Genomic DNA, 20,558 nt, shown 5'->3' with positions numbered 1-20,558 from the left:
AAAGGCAACTGTGCTATATGCTGAGATGTTTTTTGGGTTTTTTAAAGTTTATAAATCATCAAGGTCCAGACACCAATGGTCTCACATTTCTGGTCCTCACTTACACAAAGTTTATGAAGCATTCAGATCCAAGTACAACATGAGCTCAATCAGACGCTTCACACTGCTACAAAGATCAAAACTCAACCATAAGTTTCACAATACTATAAAGTACAAAATATTCAGGAAGGGTAGTAAACTTTAGCAGTCACAATTAAATGATCTCCTCCTCCCACTTACACTTAGTACTTCAAATACGAAAGTATACATAACTACCAACTTAAGTTTCTCCCAAGAATAGGTCAAAAAGCCCATTAGATTCTGCTCCACTTCAGTGTTTAGCAAAAGAGGAAAAATACAACTTATATAAGGAGGTCTGTACAAATAGTAAAACGAAAAACTGACTTAGGAATAAGTTGCTAGGAACAAGCACAAAAAGTAAACTACTTTCAGTTGATGAATGTTTAAAAATGTTCTCCCTAAAAAAAAAAAAAAAAAAAAAAAAAAAAAATGTTCTCCCTGGTACTACTAGTTCAGCTGACTAGCAAGTACATTTAGCAATCAAGTTTTTAATTTTACTTTCAAATTTACTTTGTCAGAATACAAAGTAGAGAGATAGCAACTATATCATTCCTTCCAAATGACTCTTCATAAAGGGCAGTGAGAAACAGAACAGGTTGCTTTTTCATTATCTGAAACCAAATTATAGAATATACACAGCTGTATTTAAAAAAAAAATGCAAACACAACTTAACCATACTTTATTTGACTGTATCTTATTCAGACAGCTTGCACATTTCAAATCCCATCAAATCTCTCTCTCCAAAAGGATAGGGGTCAATAGGAGAAAATTATGCAGCAATATCCCCAGTCATTAAACAGCAGTCCAATATTTTGAGATACACATGATAGTTCATAGATACTCAACTCATATGTGATGACAATATAACTTATGGTTATGTTTTTACAAACCTGAAAGCCCTCGGACATTATAGCACTCGTCCTAGTAATGTAGATGTGTACTGAAAAGTAACTGGTGTACTGTCAACTTGATTTCCTGTATGCTCCTAGAAAGTAATGAACCTCATAATTTTTAGACACCATAATAAACATACACATCTAGTCATACATACCAGCCAAGACCTTAACATAGGTCATGGTAAGAGTTAAAACATGACAAACTCCTTTACATAGATTTTGTTTTATGTGTGTATTAGATAATTTGGAGAAGAGGCAGAAAATTTTAATGTCAATTTTTAATATTATCTTATTGTGCTGGCTTCAACATCAAGCACTAGTATGTTTATTTTATTCCCAAGTTAACTAGTTTTATCCCAATGTAAGGGAAATTATCATCAAGACTGGTAGCATACCCGTTAGCTTTCTTCAATACTAACATATACAGCTTCATGGTAGGGTGTATTAAATGTTCAGCAGTGTCAGCTGCAAACCAGTGTCAGTGGATAGAGAGTACAGTCAGTCTTAAAGAGGCAGCACCCCACTAAAAGAAAGTTGCACCAATTTTGCTCAGTTTTAGCCAAAGTGAACCCACTGTCAATTATAAATAGAACCACTTTAAGCTGATAAAAGAAAAATAAAAGCTTAATGTCAAATTAAAGTTGAAGCTATTCAACTTGCAAAGTTTTAATTTTGCTACTAGGTTATCAAACTAGAGGTTAAAATTTTAGGTTAAAAAAAGGGTCAAGTAATTAAAAACATCAAAGTATACACTGATATTCAACATGTATCCATCCATTGAGCAGTACTGTAATGATCTGATATTTTAGTCACATAGTTAAGATCATGTTTACAAAAATCATCAGACAATCAGTTAATTCAGCAATTCCGGACTGAAAAGTAGTAGTGATACTTTCATTGACAACCTAGCAAGAACAAAATTTTTGAATTGGTAAGTCTAGCACATATCTACTTTACAACTATATCCATTAGAGTGAGTCAAGAAAATGTACGTTCATCAATAATTCATACCTATGTACCAGCAAATCAAAACAACTTTTGATGATGTCAAGTACACTGTTTAGCTACTTTCCCTCACACAGAAAACGAAAACAGAGGCATTATGATGACTGGCATTCTTCTAAATGCTGGGACCCAAATGAAGTTTGACCAAAACAGATTCAAAATGGTCAGCAGAAAAGCTGAGTACTATGTGGTCATCACATTTTAAATATTAAACTTTAAAGAGCAATATAAAGTGGAAAGACACATTTTCTTAAAAATAAGGAACTATAAATGATCCCACCAGCAGGAAGTTTTTATTTTCAAATATAAACTGTGCATCTTTATTTTAAAAGTACTTGTTACCATGTTCACTTCCAAAATACTATACTGAGCAAAGAGCAGCTTTCCTTTAAAACAAACAAACAAACAAAAAAAAGCGCAACAAACTTTTCTGAAAAGGGGCCTTTACCAACTGTTAATGGAGGTAGGGTTTTAAAAATACAGTAATTACAGCCATAAAATAAAATTCAAACCAAGTATTAGAGTAGAAGAAAAGTATATTCAAATGAAAATAACAACATGAATGCCAGATTTCTATAAAACATTTTTCAGAAAATGAATCTTTTTCCTTATGAGTGCTTAGGTATTCTAGTTAAATAAATTATTCATCACAGCTTTACTAACTCAACTCAAAGCAATGAGCTAAAATTTGTTAACATTACACTGATTAGCCAAAATTCATTGTAACTAATAAACACCTTGGCTGCTCAGAAAACCCAAGAACGCATTAAAAAAATTTTCATCCCTCTCTTTTTTCCAGAGGAACAAAGCAAAGGTCCCCCAAGAATCTGTTCTTTAATTAAAAGAAAATAAATGCAGCTTAAAATGGATACAATGCTCCTTGAAATTCATTTCTAAGACTAAACCAAAAATGAAGCATTTTCAGAAATGGAAGCAATGTGAATTCAAATAAAGTTAAAAAAAACAAAAAAACAAAAACAAAAACAAAAAAAAACAAAAAAAAAAAACCAGCTACTTTATAGAAGCTGTTCTTCACAGCTTATCAATCATTTTAATTAAATAAGATCATACCAATTTACATTAATTTTCTATTCTTTTCAAAAATTCCCCCATTCTCAAAAAACAAAAACAAAAAAAGTGCATCCACACCCCACAATTCCCAGCTCCATCCCTTTAAGCCATTTCTCAGTTTCCCAAGTAGAGTCAGCTTCTTACTGTGTGGAAAGAAGGGCTTCCAAAGCAAACCACGTCACTCACCTGGAAAAACTGTCCAAATTATAAAAATCTGAAATAATTTATTATCAAATTTAGAATTTAAATAAAAACAAGCTTGCTTGCAAAGTATTAAAGAAAAAGAAAAAGAGCATGCATTCAAAAACTAGAGATGAAGACAAGAATACTTATCTACACAGGCACTGGCAGACGCAATTTTTCCACCCTACACTTTTCATCCACTAATCACTGAGGTACCAATATTCAAGATGGAAAATTTAATATTGAAAAAATAAAACCTAAATTGAAGCTTTTCCCTCACCCCCTTCAGAAAACTATGGCAGGTTCTGTGTGAAATGTTAGTATACTTAAGAGACTTTTACAATCTACATTGGCTTCTTGAAGGAACAAAAATCATGTCCTTACTGGTTCTGTGATAAGATGATCACTATGGAAATAGGACTGTCAGCAGACTTTGCAAATGAACAAGTCTTGGCTATTAACTGGCACATCCTGCTGGTACCAACAGAACTCTTGAAGTTTAAAACAATCTCATTTAATTCAGAACAAATGCGCCATGCCAAAGTGCAACAAATATTGTGCGACACTCAATGGACACTGACAGATAACAGCTGCATGGGAATTACTAAATCCACCTGCAAAGCAATTCTGCACAAATTGCATTGCATGCAAAAGTCGCTTCCATGTGGGCGAAGCCGTTCCTTGCTGTCAGTCCCTCAGCGCAGCCACAGTTTAAGTCGCAGTGCGTCAACTCCATTTAAATAGTATCTGAACAGCCTCTTATCTCGAACAAAACCAAGATTTTCATAAAGTTTCAAAGCAGACTTATTTGTAATTTCTGTTTCCAAAACAACCTTCAAAAAAGAAAAAAACTTAAGTTATAATTTCATACTTAAAAGCTGAGAAAGTATATAATCAGATCAAACATTTTAAAAGTTTAAGAATTATGACAAAATAAAACTGGTACACAGAAAAAGTCATCAAAATGATAAAAGCAATTATTTTTGAGTCAAGATGAGGAGAATCACTGAGAACTTTACTTCTGGTTTTTGTGATGCTTCAATTTTTAGGAATTGAGCTACATGTTTATAATAAAACAAAGATGAACTATTTTTTGTGGAGAAAACCAAGGTGTCATATGAAGAGAAAAAGCAGAAAAATCAACATCAAAAGTTTCAAAAGGCAGCCAATACTTGAAATTATTTAGACTGACTGCTAACTCCTGTTACTATTAACCTGCCATTGTTTATTCTGGTAACAAGTACCATATTAGTCTACATGCTGTGACCCTTATGCAGAGAAAGTTTACTGAACCTAGCCCAAGGGATTTTAAATATTAGGGAACATGGTCTCCTGGAGGATGGTTAGAATAAGATTGCTGAGGGCTAGGGAGGATTGACTACTTGCTGCACAAACTTGAGGACCTAAATTCAGATCTCTATTACCCATGTAAAAGTCAGGTGTCAGGTTGAGAGGAGACGAGCAGATTCACAAAGGTCACTGGCCAGTCTAGCCAAATCAGCAAGCTACAAGTTAGATAAAGAGACCCTATGTCAAAAACATAAGGGCTGGTGATGGTTAAGCAGGTGAAGGTGTTTATAACCTGCACTTGACTATTGGGAGCCCACATCTTAGGGTAAGAATAGAACTGACTCTACAAGGTTATCTGAGCTCTACATGTGTGCCATGGCATATGCACTCACACAGCATCAATATATACACATACAATAATTAGGAAAAATAAAGATCTCAGACTTCCAACTTCCATGCACAAAGATATGCCACACACACACACACACAAATACGCTCACACCAAGTGGCCAAGAATTTGCATTTTAAACAAATTACCAGGTGAGATTGATGTCACTGAGAACTTGTGGTCTAGATTTTACTCAAATAAAAACTCAGCAGAAGATCACAGAATATGAAGTTCCATTTGAGTGTTTTGGAGTATCACTGAACTTGTGGCCCTGAGAACATAGAGCTGATGATAGTCTTGAAAACTATGTGCCCTTCTTATTTCTATTTCCCTCTGCCTAAACACTCTCTTCCTTCCTAACTTTTTTTTTTTGTTTTTTTGTTTTTTTTGTTTTTCGAGACAGGGTTTCTCTGTGTAGTCCTGGCTGTCCTGGAACTCACTCTGTAGACCAAGCTGGCCTCAAACTCAGAAATCCGCCTGCCTCTGCCTCCCAAGTGCTGGGATTAAAGGCGTGCACCACCACCGCCCAGCCCTTCCTAACTTTTATATATATGCTGCTCTGTTTGCCTTCTCTATTGACTCTCACCTGTGTCACTGAGACATATCAACATACTGCGCCATTGTTCCTGTCAGGGTGTCATAACCTTTGGGTATTTAGAGTGAGGGGAAAATGGCAAAGTACAACTAAACACAGACACAGCAGAGCACTCATAAAGCACGTGGAGGTCTTCCTAGTCTATTCTGAGTAAGAATTCAAGGGACAGGAAAGGTACCTTGATTTGCTACATCCAAAATCACTCAGTACCTGCACAATTCCACATCTCCGTGAAGAGGCTCTCCATCTTACCACCCAATCTCTCAACTGAACCCCAGGAGTCTTAACTCTTTTCTGTCCACTCTCTATACGCATCCAAGCATTGAGTACTGTCAATTTTCTCTTATTTTTATTCCACACTGACAGAGCCCTAAACTGCCACCGACTCAAGAAGTCTCCCATTTTCTACAAAGGATCCTGTCATTAATTTCCTAACTAAAATAACTTATGGACTCTAGCCTTAAAATATGCTTAATGAACTAAAAATTATCTGCAGATATAAATTGTCTATCAAGATATGGCTCCCATGTACACCGCCAGTTTCCCTCTTCCTCCTCTTCATGTTCAACATTAAACTGTCAGTCTCTGGAACCAACCATGATCTATTTCACCTTAGGTTCCCAAGCTTTTAACAATGCAAAATGACATTATCTACAAATGTGTTGGACCAAACTCATACCTATTCCAAAACACGTGGCCTATACACAAGTTTTGGATGCATCTTCTGGATTAGGCTTTTCATATAAACTGTTTTCTGTCCTAAAAACAAATTGTATTTCTTTCCTCCTGGATTCTGGCCTGGCCTGGCCGCTAGTAGATTCAATGGAATGCCATTCCCTTTTATATTGTTCCACAACACTGTACATTGCTCCTATGGCACACCCTATGCTTGTTAACTAGGTCACTTCTAGCCAGTGAGCTGAAGGAAGGTAGGGATTGTTATACACCTCCCAGCTGCTTCCTCTGCACCTAACACACTGCCTAACAAACAGAAAGCTCTCATATTTGTTAAATGGGTCCTTAGTATCTTTCATTATATAACATAAATTGTACATGCACTGAAAGTATTAACATGCTTTTTAGATGATCAGAGTATTTAAAGAGAAAACCATCATCCAAAGGCAATAGCCTATGCAATTAAGTAATAAAAGTAAATCACGCTGGGCGGCGGTGGTGGCGCACGCCTTTAATCCTAGCACTTAGGAGGCAGAGGCAGACGGATTTCTGAGTTCGAGGCCAGCCTGGTGTACAGAGTGAGTTCCAGGACAGCCAGGGCTACACAGAGAAACCCTGTCTCAAAAAACCAAAAAAAAAAAAAAAAAAGTAAATCGCATGCTAAACCCAAATCTTTAAAATTCCAAAATCAAGTACGTATTTCAGTATCAAGTAGATATGTCTTTAAGAAGACTTTAACACAACCTTTAAGAAACCCTGTCTCAATGGCTCAGCGGTTAAGAGCACTGACTGCTCTTCCAAAGGTCCTGAGTTCAAATCCCAGCAACCACATGGTGGCTCACAACCATCTGTAATGAGCTCTTATGCCCTCTCCCGGGGTGTCTGAAGACAGCTACAGTGTACTTACATATAATAAATAACTAATTAAAAAACAAAACAAAACAAAAAAAAAACCCGTTGCAAAAACACCAAAAAAAAAAAAAGAGACGAAGACTTAAATACAAGTTGTAGCAAAAACCAATTGATTTACTTAAAAAATTAAGTCAGTTTCTGTTTTTAAAACAAACAAACAAAACAACCCATAGGTTAAGTATGGTTGCACACACTTTTCATCCTAGCAGAGACAAGAAATCTCTATGACCACTGAGAGAGCCAAAATTAAATAGTGGAAACCTGCCATGAACAAACAAAAATTCAAGTTTTAATAATGATATACTAGAACAAGTTTTTACATCTGAATAATTCTCTTGGGAAATTCTTAGAATTCTTATTAGGTTAACATCTAATTACAATTAAAATGTTAAATAAAGGCAATTTAATTTGAGAAAAACTAATTTGCCACAATGTAAAATTACTAACTTAGTTCACAGCAATAAAAAGTGAAAAAATTTAAAAGGATAGCTATACTCATTTAGATAGCAACCTCAAGAAAAGACATGGGTATATATAACCTATGGGTCACAACCCCTTTGACAAACTTCTATGTCCAAAAGTATTTAATAATGATTCATAATAGTAGCAAACTTACAGTTATGAAGTAGCAATGAAAATAATTTTATAACTGGGGATCATCACACAGTGAAGAACTGTATTAAAGGGTCACACAGCATGAGGAAGGTTGAGAACCACTGGTCTATACTTTACAGAAGAATAAACTCAAGAAAAACCAGTAAATAGTATGCATATGTATGTGTAAATAGTATATATGTATGCATACATATATGTTATATATAATATGAATAAATAAATCTTTAATAGAGAAATCAAGTAAACAAGGACAAATTGGAATTCGAGTATAAGCTAGGAACCAAGCTTCAGTCCTCCCCACTATTCTCCAGGGAAGATAAACCAGTGCAATGAAGTTCTAATCAACTTGGGCAAGGGGATAAGCCCACTTTCACTAGTAATTAGGAATCTAAAATATTGTAAACCAGGGGTTCTCACCCTTCCTAATGTTATGACCCTTAAATACACTTTCTCATGTTGTGGTGACCTCCAACCATAAAATTGTTTTCATTGCTACTTCGTAACTGTAATTTTGCTGTTACAAATTATTATGTGAATATCTGATATGCAGGAATCTGATATGTGATCCTTCAACCCTCAAAAGAGTCGCAAGGCATAAGTTGAGAATCACCGCTCTAAAGGTATAGAAGGGTAAATGACTACACCCATACAGATAACATGTTAAGTGTGGGTAAGTGCTGAATGGCTGGAGAGGCCTCAGCAGCTAAGAACCTTTTCAGCTCTTTGAAGAACCCAAGTCACTCTTTTAGCTTCCTCAGACATACATGGCATATCCACATACATGCACATAAAATAAAATAAAATATTCAAAATAATATATTTGAATTCTGGCTTAATGTAATACATTAATTAGAAAGATTAATTATAAAGAATTATACAAATGACTACTCTAATTAAAATGTAAAGATTTTCAATGAGAGGCTGGAGAGATGTACTCCTCTCACAGAGGACCCCAAATCAGTTCCCAGCACCTATATCAGACAGCTCATAACTAACTATAACTCCAGTTCTAGGGGCAAGCTCTTCTGGCCTTCTTGAGCACCTGCACACAGTTGGCTGGCAGATGGACAGACAGCAGACATATACACACATAATTTAAAAAAAAAAAAAAAAAAAAAAGCTTAATGAGTTTGATTCTCTTTAACAGAGAAATGCAATTAGAATGATGTTCTTCCAATTCTATATATACTAAATATAATATAATTAATACAATAGGAGTAAATCATTATGAGGCTAAGCCCAACTGGTACAGTTTAGACAGCACTTTTTAACACTGTAGGCTGGAAGCTCATGGAGAGTAGGCTATGCCTACTGTTATCTGACTCCCGGTAGACCCTGACTAGGTAGCTGATGAATGAACAAGGAACTATTGTTCTTGACAACAATTAAAAATAGAATTAACATAACTTCACACAAAGTGATAGACCAGGAAAATTTAAATGATTTGACTACAATCATACAACTGCTAAGTAATAAAAGATGCATAAGAAATTAAGGAATCATACTGAGTTACTTAAATACTCAAGATACTTCTGGTATGGACCAGTGAGATGCCTTAGTGAGTAAAGGTGCTTGCTACCAAGCCCAGCCGAACTGATGAGATCTAGATTCAGTGAAACTTTATCTCAAAATTTAAGGTACAAAATGATTAAGGAAAACACACCTCTGGCCTCTACATGTACACATTCCCACACTGGCAAACATACACACACAGACTCCCTCTTCCCCCTCCTCTCCCCTCTCTCTTACACACACGCACACACACACACACATACACACACACACAAATACATAGATTAAGTACATAGATTAAGTAATTACAGCATTCAATCCTAAAATACATCATAAAATTAAGATTTAACTATATACTAACACAGCATTTCCAAAATCTCCATATCCTATCTTAGAAGCTTTGAAGAAAAGCTAATATTATTTCAACACTTAATCAGTAAGTACACATCTTGTCTCATAGGCAATGACAAATATAATTCATGAAAAGTTGAACCCCAGGAACACAGTAGGTCCTGGCCCTAAACATATCTGTTTACAAGAAGAAATTCCAGTAGCAGAAGATCAAAATATAGTCAAAGATTTCTCCCAACTGCTAAGCAACTTTTGTAAAGACTAAATGCATACATGAAAATATGATTAGAAAATGTGAAGGTAGATAACCAACTTTTAGTAGAGAGGACACAGTTGAGAAACAAGACAGTAAAAGTAATATTGTAAACACACACACAGGTTCCAGGGGTAGGGGGAGAGGTACTCTTATTTTAAATTACTATAAACTTTATACCAAAAACATCCATTTAGTAGAGCACACTTCTATAATCCTGATACTCTGGAGAGTGAGGCAGGAGAATAGCAAGGGTAAGGCCAACCAGGACTACCTAGTAAACTCAAGGCTAGCCTAAAACAGAATCTCATACAACAAAACACTTATTTAAAGTTATTAAAACACTTACTAATGTCAAAGAAAATATATCGCCCAATTTCATGTATTTGACAAGTTTCCTAAGACACATCTGCCCTCTCTCTAATAGTAAAGATATGAGCAGTGTGTGTGCCTCGAATCCCAATATTTGGGAAGTTGAAGCCTGGTCAACATAGTTCTAGGCCAGCCAGGGCTATATAGTGAAACTCTGTCTCAAAAGACCAAAAAAGTTACTTTTTTCAAAAGATAACTGTCATCTGTGTTGCTCACAAATTAGTACAGTAATAACTTCCAAACTTCCTTAGTTGTCACTGCTATAAGAAAGGCATCCATTCTCTAGTTTAAAACTATTCCCACCTACATTGCACAATGTCAACATCCCCAGTTATCCCCAATATTTACTAAGCACAGTGCTATAGGAATAAATTATAGATGGCAAAAGGCCTCATGTTAATAAGCAAATCAGTTGTTCATTATTTAATACTTAGAGACATTTCCTAGAGTGAAATGTCTTCGATACAGGTTGAGAGTTTTCTCGTTTTTTAAAAACAAAAATTAAACAATTAGATTTCACCTCTGTATTATGAAGAAATTCAAGTCCATTAAGTTATTCTAGATCACAATTATTGTTTCTGAACAAAATAACATTTTCCCATGCATCTGTGTAATAGATCTGCAATGAGACTTGCAGCATTATTACTGTAGGATGATGTAAAAAAATCTATCCAATAGAATCCTGCCCAGGACAATAGGATTAAATAGTTTAAGGACTCACCTCATCACAGTCTCCTTCAACCATGGCATATATAGCTTTCTTTACCAAGTTAGTACCTATAATATAGATCTGAGAATTAATAAAGGAAAAATAGAATTTCTTAAAGAATCTAAATTATGATTACCATAATTGCATAAAAATGTCAAATATTAGGTTTTATCTTGACTGTAGATACATACAGTGATCATTTCTAAGTGACAAACATATACAGCTGGGAGAACCCAGGGAACCTCCACATACCAATAAGACTGTCCTGGGAAGACCTACCTCCTGAAAGATTCCTTTTACTCAGGTGTAATTATTAGTCCCAAGCTAGAGTTTTTTTATCTTATTGTTACAAAATATTAGGAAAGGTAAGAAGAAAAAGGTTAAGAAAAAGTGAATTTTTAAATATAATAACTGCAAACTAAATGACTAATTTGTGAATTATAGAAGCTATCATTAATGTTTTATCTCAAATTACAAATATAGATCTCATCATATATTTTTACTGTTGGACTTAGAATATATGATTGAGACAAATAAATATTTTGATAAATAGTTATAACATTTCTATATGCTTTTTATCAATTTTTAATGACTGAAATAAAAATCTATTTAACACTGAATAGAAATAAAAAAAAAAGAAAAAGAAGAAAAAAGGGGTATAAATTTCATAAAGTAACCCAGAATTTCATGATAGCAAGAAATTACTGAATGATCTGAGCTAATTTTGCCAAGTGTTATCCAAATTTCCAGGCACAAGGCACAAGACAACCTAACAAGAACTGCTTAGCCCACAGGGAACCAAGATAAAATCAGTTGTAAAATGTAGTGAGCCTGGCAAAACAAAGCCAGGCATTCTCACTGATGCAGGTGTATGTCTGCAAATGTCTAGAAAAGTCTGTCATAATTCAGTCACATAATCTGATACAGTAAAAGAAATAGTAACTGCCAACTCTGACTTTAAGAAAAACAAAGTATGCCATGTGTGCTGGAACACACCTTTAATCCCAGCATTTGGGAAACTAAGTATATAGACCTCTGTGAGTTCAAGGCCAACTTAGTCTACATAGAGTTCTTGGCCAGCCAAGGCTACATACTGAGACTCTGCCTTTTATATTTAAAAAAAAAAAAAAAAAAAAAATTAAAAATCTCTTCATTTTCAAACCAGGCACATGAGTGTGTACACATCTCATAACAAGGCAAGACAAGGATGTAACCTTAAAATAATGGTTCTCTCATTGGAACTTGCCAATCAAAAGTACTGTTTCTTTTGAGTCCTTAGCTCTTTCCAAAAGCATCAAAGTTTCAAACTTGTCTCTAAAACAAACCAAGTTTATTACAAATTTTAGTAGAAAGTAGTCTGAAAATAAAGTCCATTTACCTCTTAAATAAACTCAGCAAGTGGCACTTGGAAGGAAAAAGATTGGGTACTATAACCAAATATCAAATAAATAAATAAAACCATAACATATTTATAGGGATTCCTCATGGTATGATCCTTATTTTGAAAGTCTTAAATGAGTATTAACAGTAACATACATATTATTTTAAAGCTACATGCAGCAAAACTGGTCTGACTACTAGTGACAGTATCAATCAATACTGATTTAGCTTAAAATGCACCCCAGAATTTACACATCCGAACAAGCACTTCTTCATCTGATTTTCCATTGTGAAAAAAAGAACCAGCAGGTACTAGATAGACACTAGGATAGTAGTTGTAACTAGGCAACAGGGAAAGCTTCAACCCTACCAGGTGAACAAGATTCTCAAGAAAGGGTCTAACTATCTGCTTTTAAACCATCCAGATGATTCTAATAATAGTTAGAAAAAATCTATACGTTGACCCAGAGATGGCTCGCCAGAGAATCAAACCCAGTTCCCTGGGACTCATATGATTGAAGAGACTCCCAAAAGCTGTTCTCTGACCTCCACTCTTGCACTTTATCAGACACATAAAGATATACACACACACACTAACTTAAAAAACTAAGGAATCCAACTTTTAAAACAGCTAAGAAAAATGAATCTCAGAACAGCAAGAAACAATTACCTTCTTTTGGACTCTCAAATTACAAGTCTAATGATTAGCATTAGGTAATGATAATTACTCCATAATTTTAGCTTGGTTAAAGTCTGGTATAAAGTAGCTGGTATAAAATACCCTCATAACTCTATAAAAACAGGAGTATTTCCTCCAGTTTTTATAAGTATAATACAAAGAATTCTGAATGTGACTTTTTTAAAACCCTAAGGATAAAAACTTTATTTTTAAAAAGATAATCTCTCAAAAACATTAATTTGTAAAATCTATTTTTAAAATGTTTAGGAAATATGTTGAAAGAAAAATAATCTTATGGACAGTGAGATGGCTACGTAATCCAAGAGTCTGCCTCTATGTCTGATAATCTGAGTTCAAGCCCCAGAACCCATGTGAAAAGACTCCCAAAGCTGTCCTCAGATGTCTATGCAATTATGTGTGTTACAGACACACAATAAATTTATAAAAAAATAACTTTTCTTCCCTTACCTTGAAAAGTTTACTCCTCCAGTCACATTTAAATCTTTTGTTTCAAAACACAAAAATGAAAATAATTTATTCACCCTTTGTGAAATAACATTTTTCTTACCAATGCCATTTCTCCTGTATTTGGAATCCACGGCTAACATGGCTATATAACCTCTGCGGAACATCTTTTTGTGCATATCCAACTTGCAAACGATGGCACCTACACACTCCTCCCCTACCATGGCCTTGAAAATAAACAAACAGTTATGAAGAACATATTGCCATCAGATACTACAAAATTACCAAGGGAACAGCAACAGACTCTGGGCCAGCATTTCTGAGAGATCTGGAGAATTTCAGAGCAAGACAGCAATCTCAAAGCTTCAGAATTTGAATCTCAAAGCTTTTCAAATATTATTGTTTCTAAAACTCAAGCTTTCTTCAAAACATGAACTTTTTTGAAATGCTTATTAAAACCTTCAAGTCAGGGGAGACAAGATTTCTACCAGGTAAATACTCAAATACACTTACTGACTACATGTCCAGTGCTTATAATTAAAATCATTTGCAGTAAAGGTCTGTTTACATTTTAGGAAGAAGGGATAAGTGAAAAATTATTTTAAAGAAAAGTCTACTTATTAGAACACAATAAAACACTGTACAAGTTACCCATCAACAGAGTATTACAACTTTTCATAATAAAGATTTAATGAAAGATAAATATAATACATAATGTAACTGAAAACTACACCTGGCAATTAACTTTGATCAAGAAAACAAGTACCTAAGATTTTTTTCAGAAAAAACACTTTAGAAGGTATTACTTAGATCACACCCAAAAAGTACTTTAGCACTATAAATACATGACGATCTCACTTTCAGGACACTTGACAATATGAATCCTGTCATAAAGCTTGCAGAAACTCACTAGGTTGTACTCAGGAAGCTAATGTGGAGGACGGAAGGATCTGAGTCAGAGGAACCTAAGTTCAAGGCAGCTTGCTCTTGTTACTATAGAGCAAGGCCCTGTCTCAGATACACTTATTTCATATTCCAATCTTTACACTAGTGTAACAGAATAATGACTCATTTATATTTGAATAAAACTACCAGGTAGAGTATTAAAGGTTAAATGTTAAATAATGCTGATAACTTTTGATATTCCAGTATTATCAATGCAAATGTTTTTCAAGTATTTCAAAACAGCGAAAAAGTTCTAATAGTGTATCCTGAGAAATAAATAGGATTCTATCTCAGTAAGCAATATTTATTTGTAAATTAACTTCCCAGAAACACCTATTTGAAAATATTAGTAAGCAACATCTAGCATACACTTATTATAATATCTATTTTAACTTGAATTTGCTGTAACATTTTGTGGTCTATTACTCAATAAATTTCCAGAAATTCCTTTTTAAATAAACTGTGAAAAACCTTTGTAGGCAAGACATTAATCCATTTCACATAAATCTGAACTAGGTTCAAAGAAAATCCTTTTGAAGGAATATTAAATTGAATAACCATTAATTTAATAACCATAGTTCATCCCATTATATCACATATTCCATTATTATTCTAGATCAAAAAACCTTATAATTATTTCTATTTTGTTCTCTCATTCATAACATATCAAGTTAGTTCACAACAATCAATTTGGTTTGTTTCTGTATTAAGACCCAAAACAGAGGGCTGGAGAGATGGCTCAGTGGTTAAGAGAACTGACTGCTCTTCCAGAGGTCCTAAGTTCAATTCCCAGCAACCACATGGTGGCTCACAGCCATTTGTAATGGGATCTGATACACTCTTCTTAAGACAGCTATGGTGTACTTGTATAAATAATAAATAAATAGTATAAAAAAAAAAAGGAACCTGAAACAGAGACTAAAATTATCTTAAACAACAACTTTTACGACAGGCAGTGGTGGTGCATGCCTTTAATCCCAGCACTTAATCCCAGCACTTGGGAGGCAGAGGCAGGTGGATTTCTAAGTTCGAGGCCAGCCTGGTCTACAGAGTGAGTTCCAGAACAGCCAGGGCTACCCTGTCTCGAAAAAACAAAAAAATAGAAAACAAAAAAACAAAAAAAACAACTTTTACTTATTTTTTAGTGCTGAGGACAGAACCTAGGAGCAGTAACATAATATGCATGTACTCCCCAGCTCTACTAGTAGCGTTTTCTGATTTGGATTGGCGTGTGTGTGTGTGTGTGTGTGTGTGTGTGTGTGTGTGTGTGTGCGCGCGCGCGCGCGCGCGCATACACATATATAAGGACATGTGCATACATATACATAAAATTATCACAGACTAAATCATATACTTGTAACAGCCAGAAAATATTTGCCCTGACCTAGTAAGTTCAGTAAGTTAGGTTCATGTGAAATGGAAATACTTGTAAATCTTATAGGAGACCATAGGACAGCTATATCCTACAGTTAATAAAGCCATTCAAAAAGAAAAATTAAAACCACTAAATACAACTAGACAATACTTTCAAACTGCATCAGAATTTCACATATTTGTCCTCTAATCGTGTAAGTAAAAAGCAAGCAAAATATTGTTAGTTCATTCTTGAGACTACATTTCTTCCCTGATTTAAAAATGTAGATAAGTATAAATCAAATTGTACATGTTATCTAAAAATAAAAACCTGATGTAGCTTGCTCGTTATGAAAATCAATACTGCAATTTCTTCCTAATAAATTGTTATCAACATTTATAAAAATCTCTAAACTACTTGTTGATTTTTTCCAAAGAAAAGCTGCTGCACACTTGTGAAGCACAATTTTTTTTAAAGATTTTATTTAGTTTATATATGTAAGTACACTATAGCTGTCTTCAGACACCCCAGAAGAGGGCATCAGATCTCATTACAGATGGTTGTGAGCCACCATTTGGTTGCTAGGATTTGAACTCAGGACCTTCAGAAGAGCAGTCAGTGCTCTTAACCACTGAGCCATCTCTCCAGCCCAGCATATTATTAAATGTGATTTCTGAAGTATGGGAAGTGCCAAGTCTCTGGTTTAACCTCACAAGGCTAAAAGTCTGTTAAGTCTATAGAACTATGAAAAACGTACGTGTGTAAAATACAGTTTCCCAAACTCCAGAATACTAACCCTGGAGGATGCCAGAAAGTTACATTTAAAATAAACAGAAATATTGCATTATATTGCTCGTCCATTTAAGAAAACACTACCATGAAAATACTATATAAAGGGGGTACAAAGCTTGTGGTAACTGACATATTTGTACTGACTTCTATTTTCTAAAGTGTTACAATATTAGGGAGAATTTTAAGAAACTTATTTTTATGGGTCAACCCAGTATAGACAATTTTTATGGTTCAACTTCAAATATTCCATTAGGTTCCATGTTATTCCTGGAGCCTGGGGGCACACTGCAAGTTTTAATCCCAAGACTGATGCATTAAGAACAACTGCCCCTTGCTCAAGATAACTCCGTGCTATAACGTGTTTCATAAAGTAGGTCAAGGGTATGTCATAGTCCCTCACCTTATTGTCATGACAGGCCGAGACCTGGATTCGACCTTTACCTCTCTGTGACTAAATAGCTAGAGATTTAAGCATTATACATCACCATGGTTTTATTTCCATTTAAAAAAATAGAAGGTGGGTCTACATTATCTTTAGGGACGTCCTTTCAGATATAATTTGAAAAAAAAAAAGGTTTTATTTATAAAAATTAGTTCTTTTGGGAAGTTCAATTTAAAAAGCATACCAAGGGGCTGGGGAGATGGCTCAGCAGGTAAGAGCACTGACTGCTCTTCCGAAGGTCCTGAGTTCGGATCCCAGCATCCACATGGTAGCTCACAACCACCCATAATGAGATCAGACACCCTCTCCTGGTGCGTCTGAAGACAGCTGCAGTAAATTACGCCGGAGCGAGCGGGGCCAGCAGAGGTCCTGAGATCAACAGCAGCCACACATATAATGGCTCATAGCCATCTGTATATCTACAGTGTACTCATACACATAAAATAAATAAAAAAAATAAAAATAAATCTTAAAAAAAAAGCATACCAATATGAAAGACCTAGTTGTAAACTACCTCTGTTGTATATCATTTTATTGTTTGCTATCTCCAAACTCATATTACATACTTTCATATGACATATCCTAGAAAAAACTATTTCTATACATTTCAACTTCTAGATATGTGTTACTTAATGTTAAACTTTGGCTAGTAAAGGCTGGAAGTACAAATTATCTGACAATTAAGACAGGTCTACATAAAAGACTGACATTTGCCATAGTCTAAAATGCCAGAAAACTGAGGTATAGATAAAACATAATTCAAGCCCACTCCCATGAGCCACATCCCCAGCTCCATTTCGGTTTAAAATGTGACTCCATTATACATTTTTGTGGCTTACCTTATGATTAAATCAATCCACAATTCTGAGGAATGACACTTGATGATATTTGCAGTAGTGTTGTAAATACTGCCCCATATTCACTGACACTAACATGTCTTAGAACTTGTTTTGGTTTTTGAAACAGGTCCTTTCTACACCTGTCCTAGAACTCAGTATGTAGACCAGGTTGCCCTTAAACTCAGACTTTCTCCTGCCTCTGACTCCCAAGTGCTAGAAATAAAGGCGTGTGCCACCATATCCAGCAGAACTACTTTAATACAATGTTAAGAATCTGGGGTGGGGTACTGAAATACAAAATAGTACCTAAAGTTTAAGCAAATGATCTAAAATAACATTTAAGCATAATTTACATGGAAGCTAGCAAATTACCAATATCTACATTAGTATTTCTGGGTTGTCAAGCTGTGGAAGCAACCACAAGACTTTTGAAGTCTTGTCAAAACATACTGCAAGGAATATTGAGTGCAACTATGTCAGGGTTAAAACAATAAATAAAAGTGGGAACTTTCCTCTCTTAAATATGCGCCTTTAGTAAACATCAATGAAAACGCGTCCTGTGCTCACCACACACAGCTTACATACACTTCAAGTCTATATCTAAATAAAGGTTTCAGACAGACTGAAACTGAGTCTATATTACTGTTGAGAGATTACTGATGCTAGGAACGTAAACTTAAAAGTAATTATTCATCTTATCTGATAGACAAATATATTCAGCTTACATATAGGTTTAAAAAAAAAACTTCAGTCAGCTATATCCACACAAACCAATGGTACCAGTTTTTGGACTGTTTTTGATTAGTTTCACACTTAAGTTTCCGGCATCACAAAAGGGCCTTCTGTCCAAGATGTCCAAGGTGTTAGTGACACCTTCTACAATAGCACACCTGAAAGCAGGTCGACTACAACTTTTAATGGGCCACAATCAATGAACATGGCCTGCGATTTCATTCTTCAGTGTGGCCACAGCAAGTCTGCTGACAGCCATGTTCACTAAAGCATATTTATCGCATATATTCTTCCCCGACTATGGCTGTAACTGAGCTATTATTACTAAGGCCTGTATAGGAACAGAACCATGTTCCAACTCAATCAAGGCATAGTGCTCTAAGGATGAGGAAGGTTAAATATGGTTAGAAGCTAAGGTAAACAGGATATAAGATACACCCCCCCCCCCAATGTGAAACATGCTTTGCACAGGATTGCTGCTGTTCCAACAGTCACAAGCTAAGCCCAGATAACAAGCTCTTACCTTCCACACAGTTCCACGGAATACCTGGGAAAAGTGAGCACTTTCGCGCCTCACATCTGTAAGGTACTATGAAAATGAAGGATACATCCAGGGCCACACACTGAGCCCTCACACTCCCTGCCCCGAGTGGCCTGGATCTCTGCTGGGCTCACCCTGCTTTCATTCCATCCACTTACCAAGAAACACAGCTGTGGCCAGTTGTGGATAAAATATCTATACGTATAAATGGAGTAGGGTTCAGACAGATCTTTGGTGATCAGTCTCATGATATCAGGCATTTGGAGCTCAGATTCATATCGGACGTATCGTATCGTCCGATCCTCCCCAGGCTCGGCCTCCCTACCCAGGGAGCTCCTTAAACTGCAGCCGGTGGTCAGAGACGAAGACAGCAGCCGCACTTGCTCCTCCTCCTCCTCCTGCTCGTTGCCCTCCACCAGTCCATTTCGGGCCGCAGCCGGGTCGCTCGCCGCCCCCGCCGCCGCCGCCGCTGCCGCTGCCGCTGCCTCTGGCCGGCTGGGGAGTGCAGTTCTTGCATTGTTGGGGACCGAGTGGGGAGGTCTCTCCCCCGGGTGTCCCTCGGCTCCTTTTGTGGCAGTCACTTTGGGGGCGCCGTCGGGGGTGGCCGCCTCCGCTGCACTCAGAACCTTACTCTTGAGGGTCGCCGCGGCCCGGAGGTGTCGCAGTTCTGGGCCGATCAATCCGTTGAGCTGCTGCTGCTGCTGCTGCTGCTCCTGGGGCAGCTGCGGGCAGCGCAGGCAAGAACGCGCCTTGGCCGAGGTCGCCTCCTCGCCGCCCGCTGGGCTCCCGCAGCAGCCTTCGTGCTCCTCGTCGTCCTCCTCGTCCTCGCTGCAGCAAGCGAGCGCGGCCCCCGCCGGGAACGGGCAGCGGAGCTCCGCCGCCGCTGGGGCCGCAGGCGCTGGTGGTGGGAGGAGGCTGCTAGGCCCAGGCGGTACCTCCGCCATCCTAGAAGCGACACAGCCGAGAGAGGAGGCCATGAGAGGCGGCCGACCGGCGCCAGGCAGCGTGGACTGGCCGGCCGGGGGCGGCCGAGGCGGGGGGAACAAAGACAGAAACCGTCCCTCACCGAGTGTCCCCAACGCCGCGCCGCGCCGCCCCCACGCCGCCGCGCCGCCGTGCCGGCCACCGTCCCTGGCCGCCCGAGCCCCGCCGCCGGCCGTGTCACCGCCTCCCGCCCGCCCCTCCTCGCGGCTCACCCCGCGCCGCTCCCCGCCGCCGTTGCCGCCGCTCCTCTCCCTCAGCCACCGCCGCAGTCGCCTTCACCGCCGCGGCCGCTCCGCCGCCGCCGCCGCTGCTGCTGCTGCCGCCGAGCCTCTCACCCGGCCGCCGCCGCCGCCGCCGCCGTAAAGCGCCTCGCCTGTTACCCCGGGTAAAGTTTCCTGGGCCAAGCTTTACGACACTTCCCTGCCTGCCGGCTGCCGGGCCAGAAAAGGGGGCGTGG

The 20,558-nt window shown here is 37.3% G+C and overlaps 1 protein-coding gene and 1 long non-coding RNA gene across 4 annotated transcripts in view; one reads left to right on the top strand and one right to left on the bottom strand.

Moving 5' to 3' along the window:
• Positions 1–20,558, top strand: part of LOC116084300 — a 51,961-nt gene that overhangs the window by 11,212 nt on the left and 20,191 nt on the right. Inside the window, exon 1 of one of the 2 annotated variants that reach the window (XR_004116072.1) lies at positions 20,388–20,486. The exons of the other annotated variant lie outside the window; for it this stretch is intronic. This is a non-coding gene — a long non-coding RNA (uncharacterized LOC116084300). Of the gene's footprint in view, positions 1–20,387; positions 20,487–20,558 lie in introns of those variants that run through there. 2 annotated transcript variants of the gene reach the window in all.
• Positions 780–20,554, bottom strand: Naa30 (N(alpha)-acetyltransferase 30, NatC catalytic subunit). Of its 2 annotated transcripts, XM_031361160.1 has the most exons (5): positions 20,314–20,554; positions 19,276–20,062; positions 13,576–13,699; positions 10,961–11,016; positions 780–4,109 (listed from the first exon to the last, which is right to left on the bottom strand). In XM_031361160.1, the coding sequence occupies exons 2-5, from the start codon at positions 20,059–20,061 to the stop codon at positions 3,972–3,974; spliced, it is 1,104 nt and encodes a 367-aa protein (XP_031217020.1). In that variant the 5' UTR covers position 20,062; positions 20,314–20,554; the 3' UTR covers positions 780–3,971. The 2 variants fall into 2 exon arrangements, with proteins under 2 accessions (XP_031217020.1, XP_031217019.1); XM_031361159.1 differs by lacking the exon at positions 20,314–20,554 and having other exon boundaries at positions 19,276–20,270.

This window comes from Mastomys coucha, unplaced genomic scaffold (assembly GCF_008632895.1).
Source record: "Mastomys coucha isolate ucsf_1 unplaced genomic scaffold, UCSF_Mcou_1 pScaffold9, whole genome shotgun sequence".
Taxonomy (NCBI): Eukaryota; Metazoa; Chordata; class Mammalia; order Rodentia; family Muridae; genus Mastomys; species Mastomys coucha.
Note: the sequence above shows the minus strand (reverse complement) of the source record. Positions and strands in the feature narration are given on the sequence as shown.

What these genes read in the sequence shown, in the direction of transcription:
- Naa30 (XM_031361159.1), bottom strand. Translation starts at nt 20,094, where the DNA reads ATGGCCTCCTCTCTCGGCTGTGTCGCTTCTAGGATGGCGGAGGTACCG. An exon ending in ATACAGGAGAAATGGCATTG is followed by an intron (nt 11,017 to 13,575) that starts GTAAGAAAAATG and finishes TCTATATTATAG; the next exon opens with GTACTAACTTGGTAAAGAAA. An exon ending in TTGAAGGAGACTGTGATGAG is followed by an intron (nt 4,110 to 10,960) that starts GTGAGTCCTTAA and finishes TCTTTTTTGAAG; the next exon opens with GTTGTTTTGGAAACAGAAAT.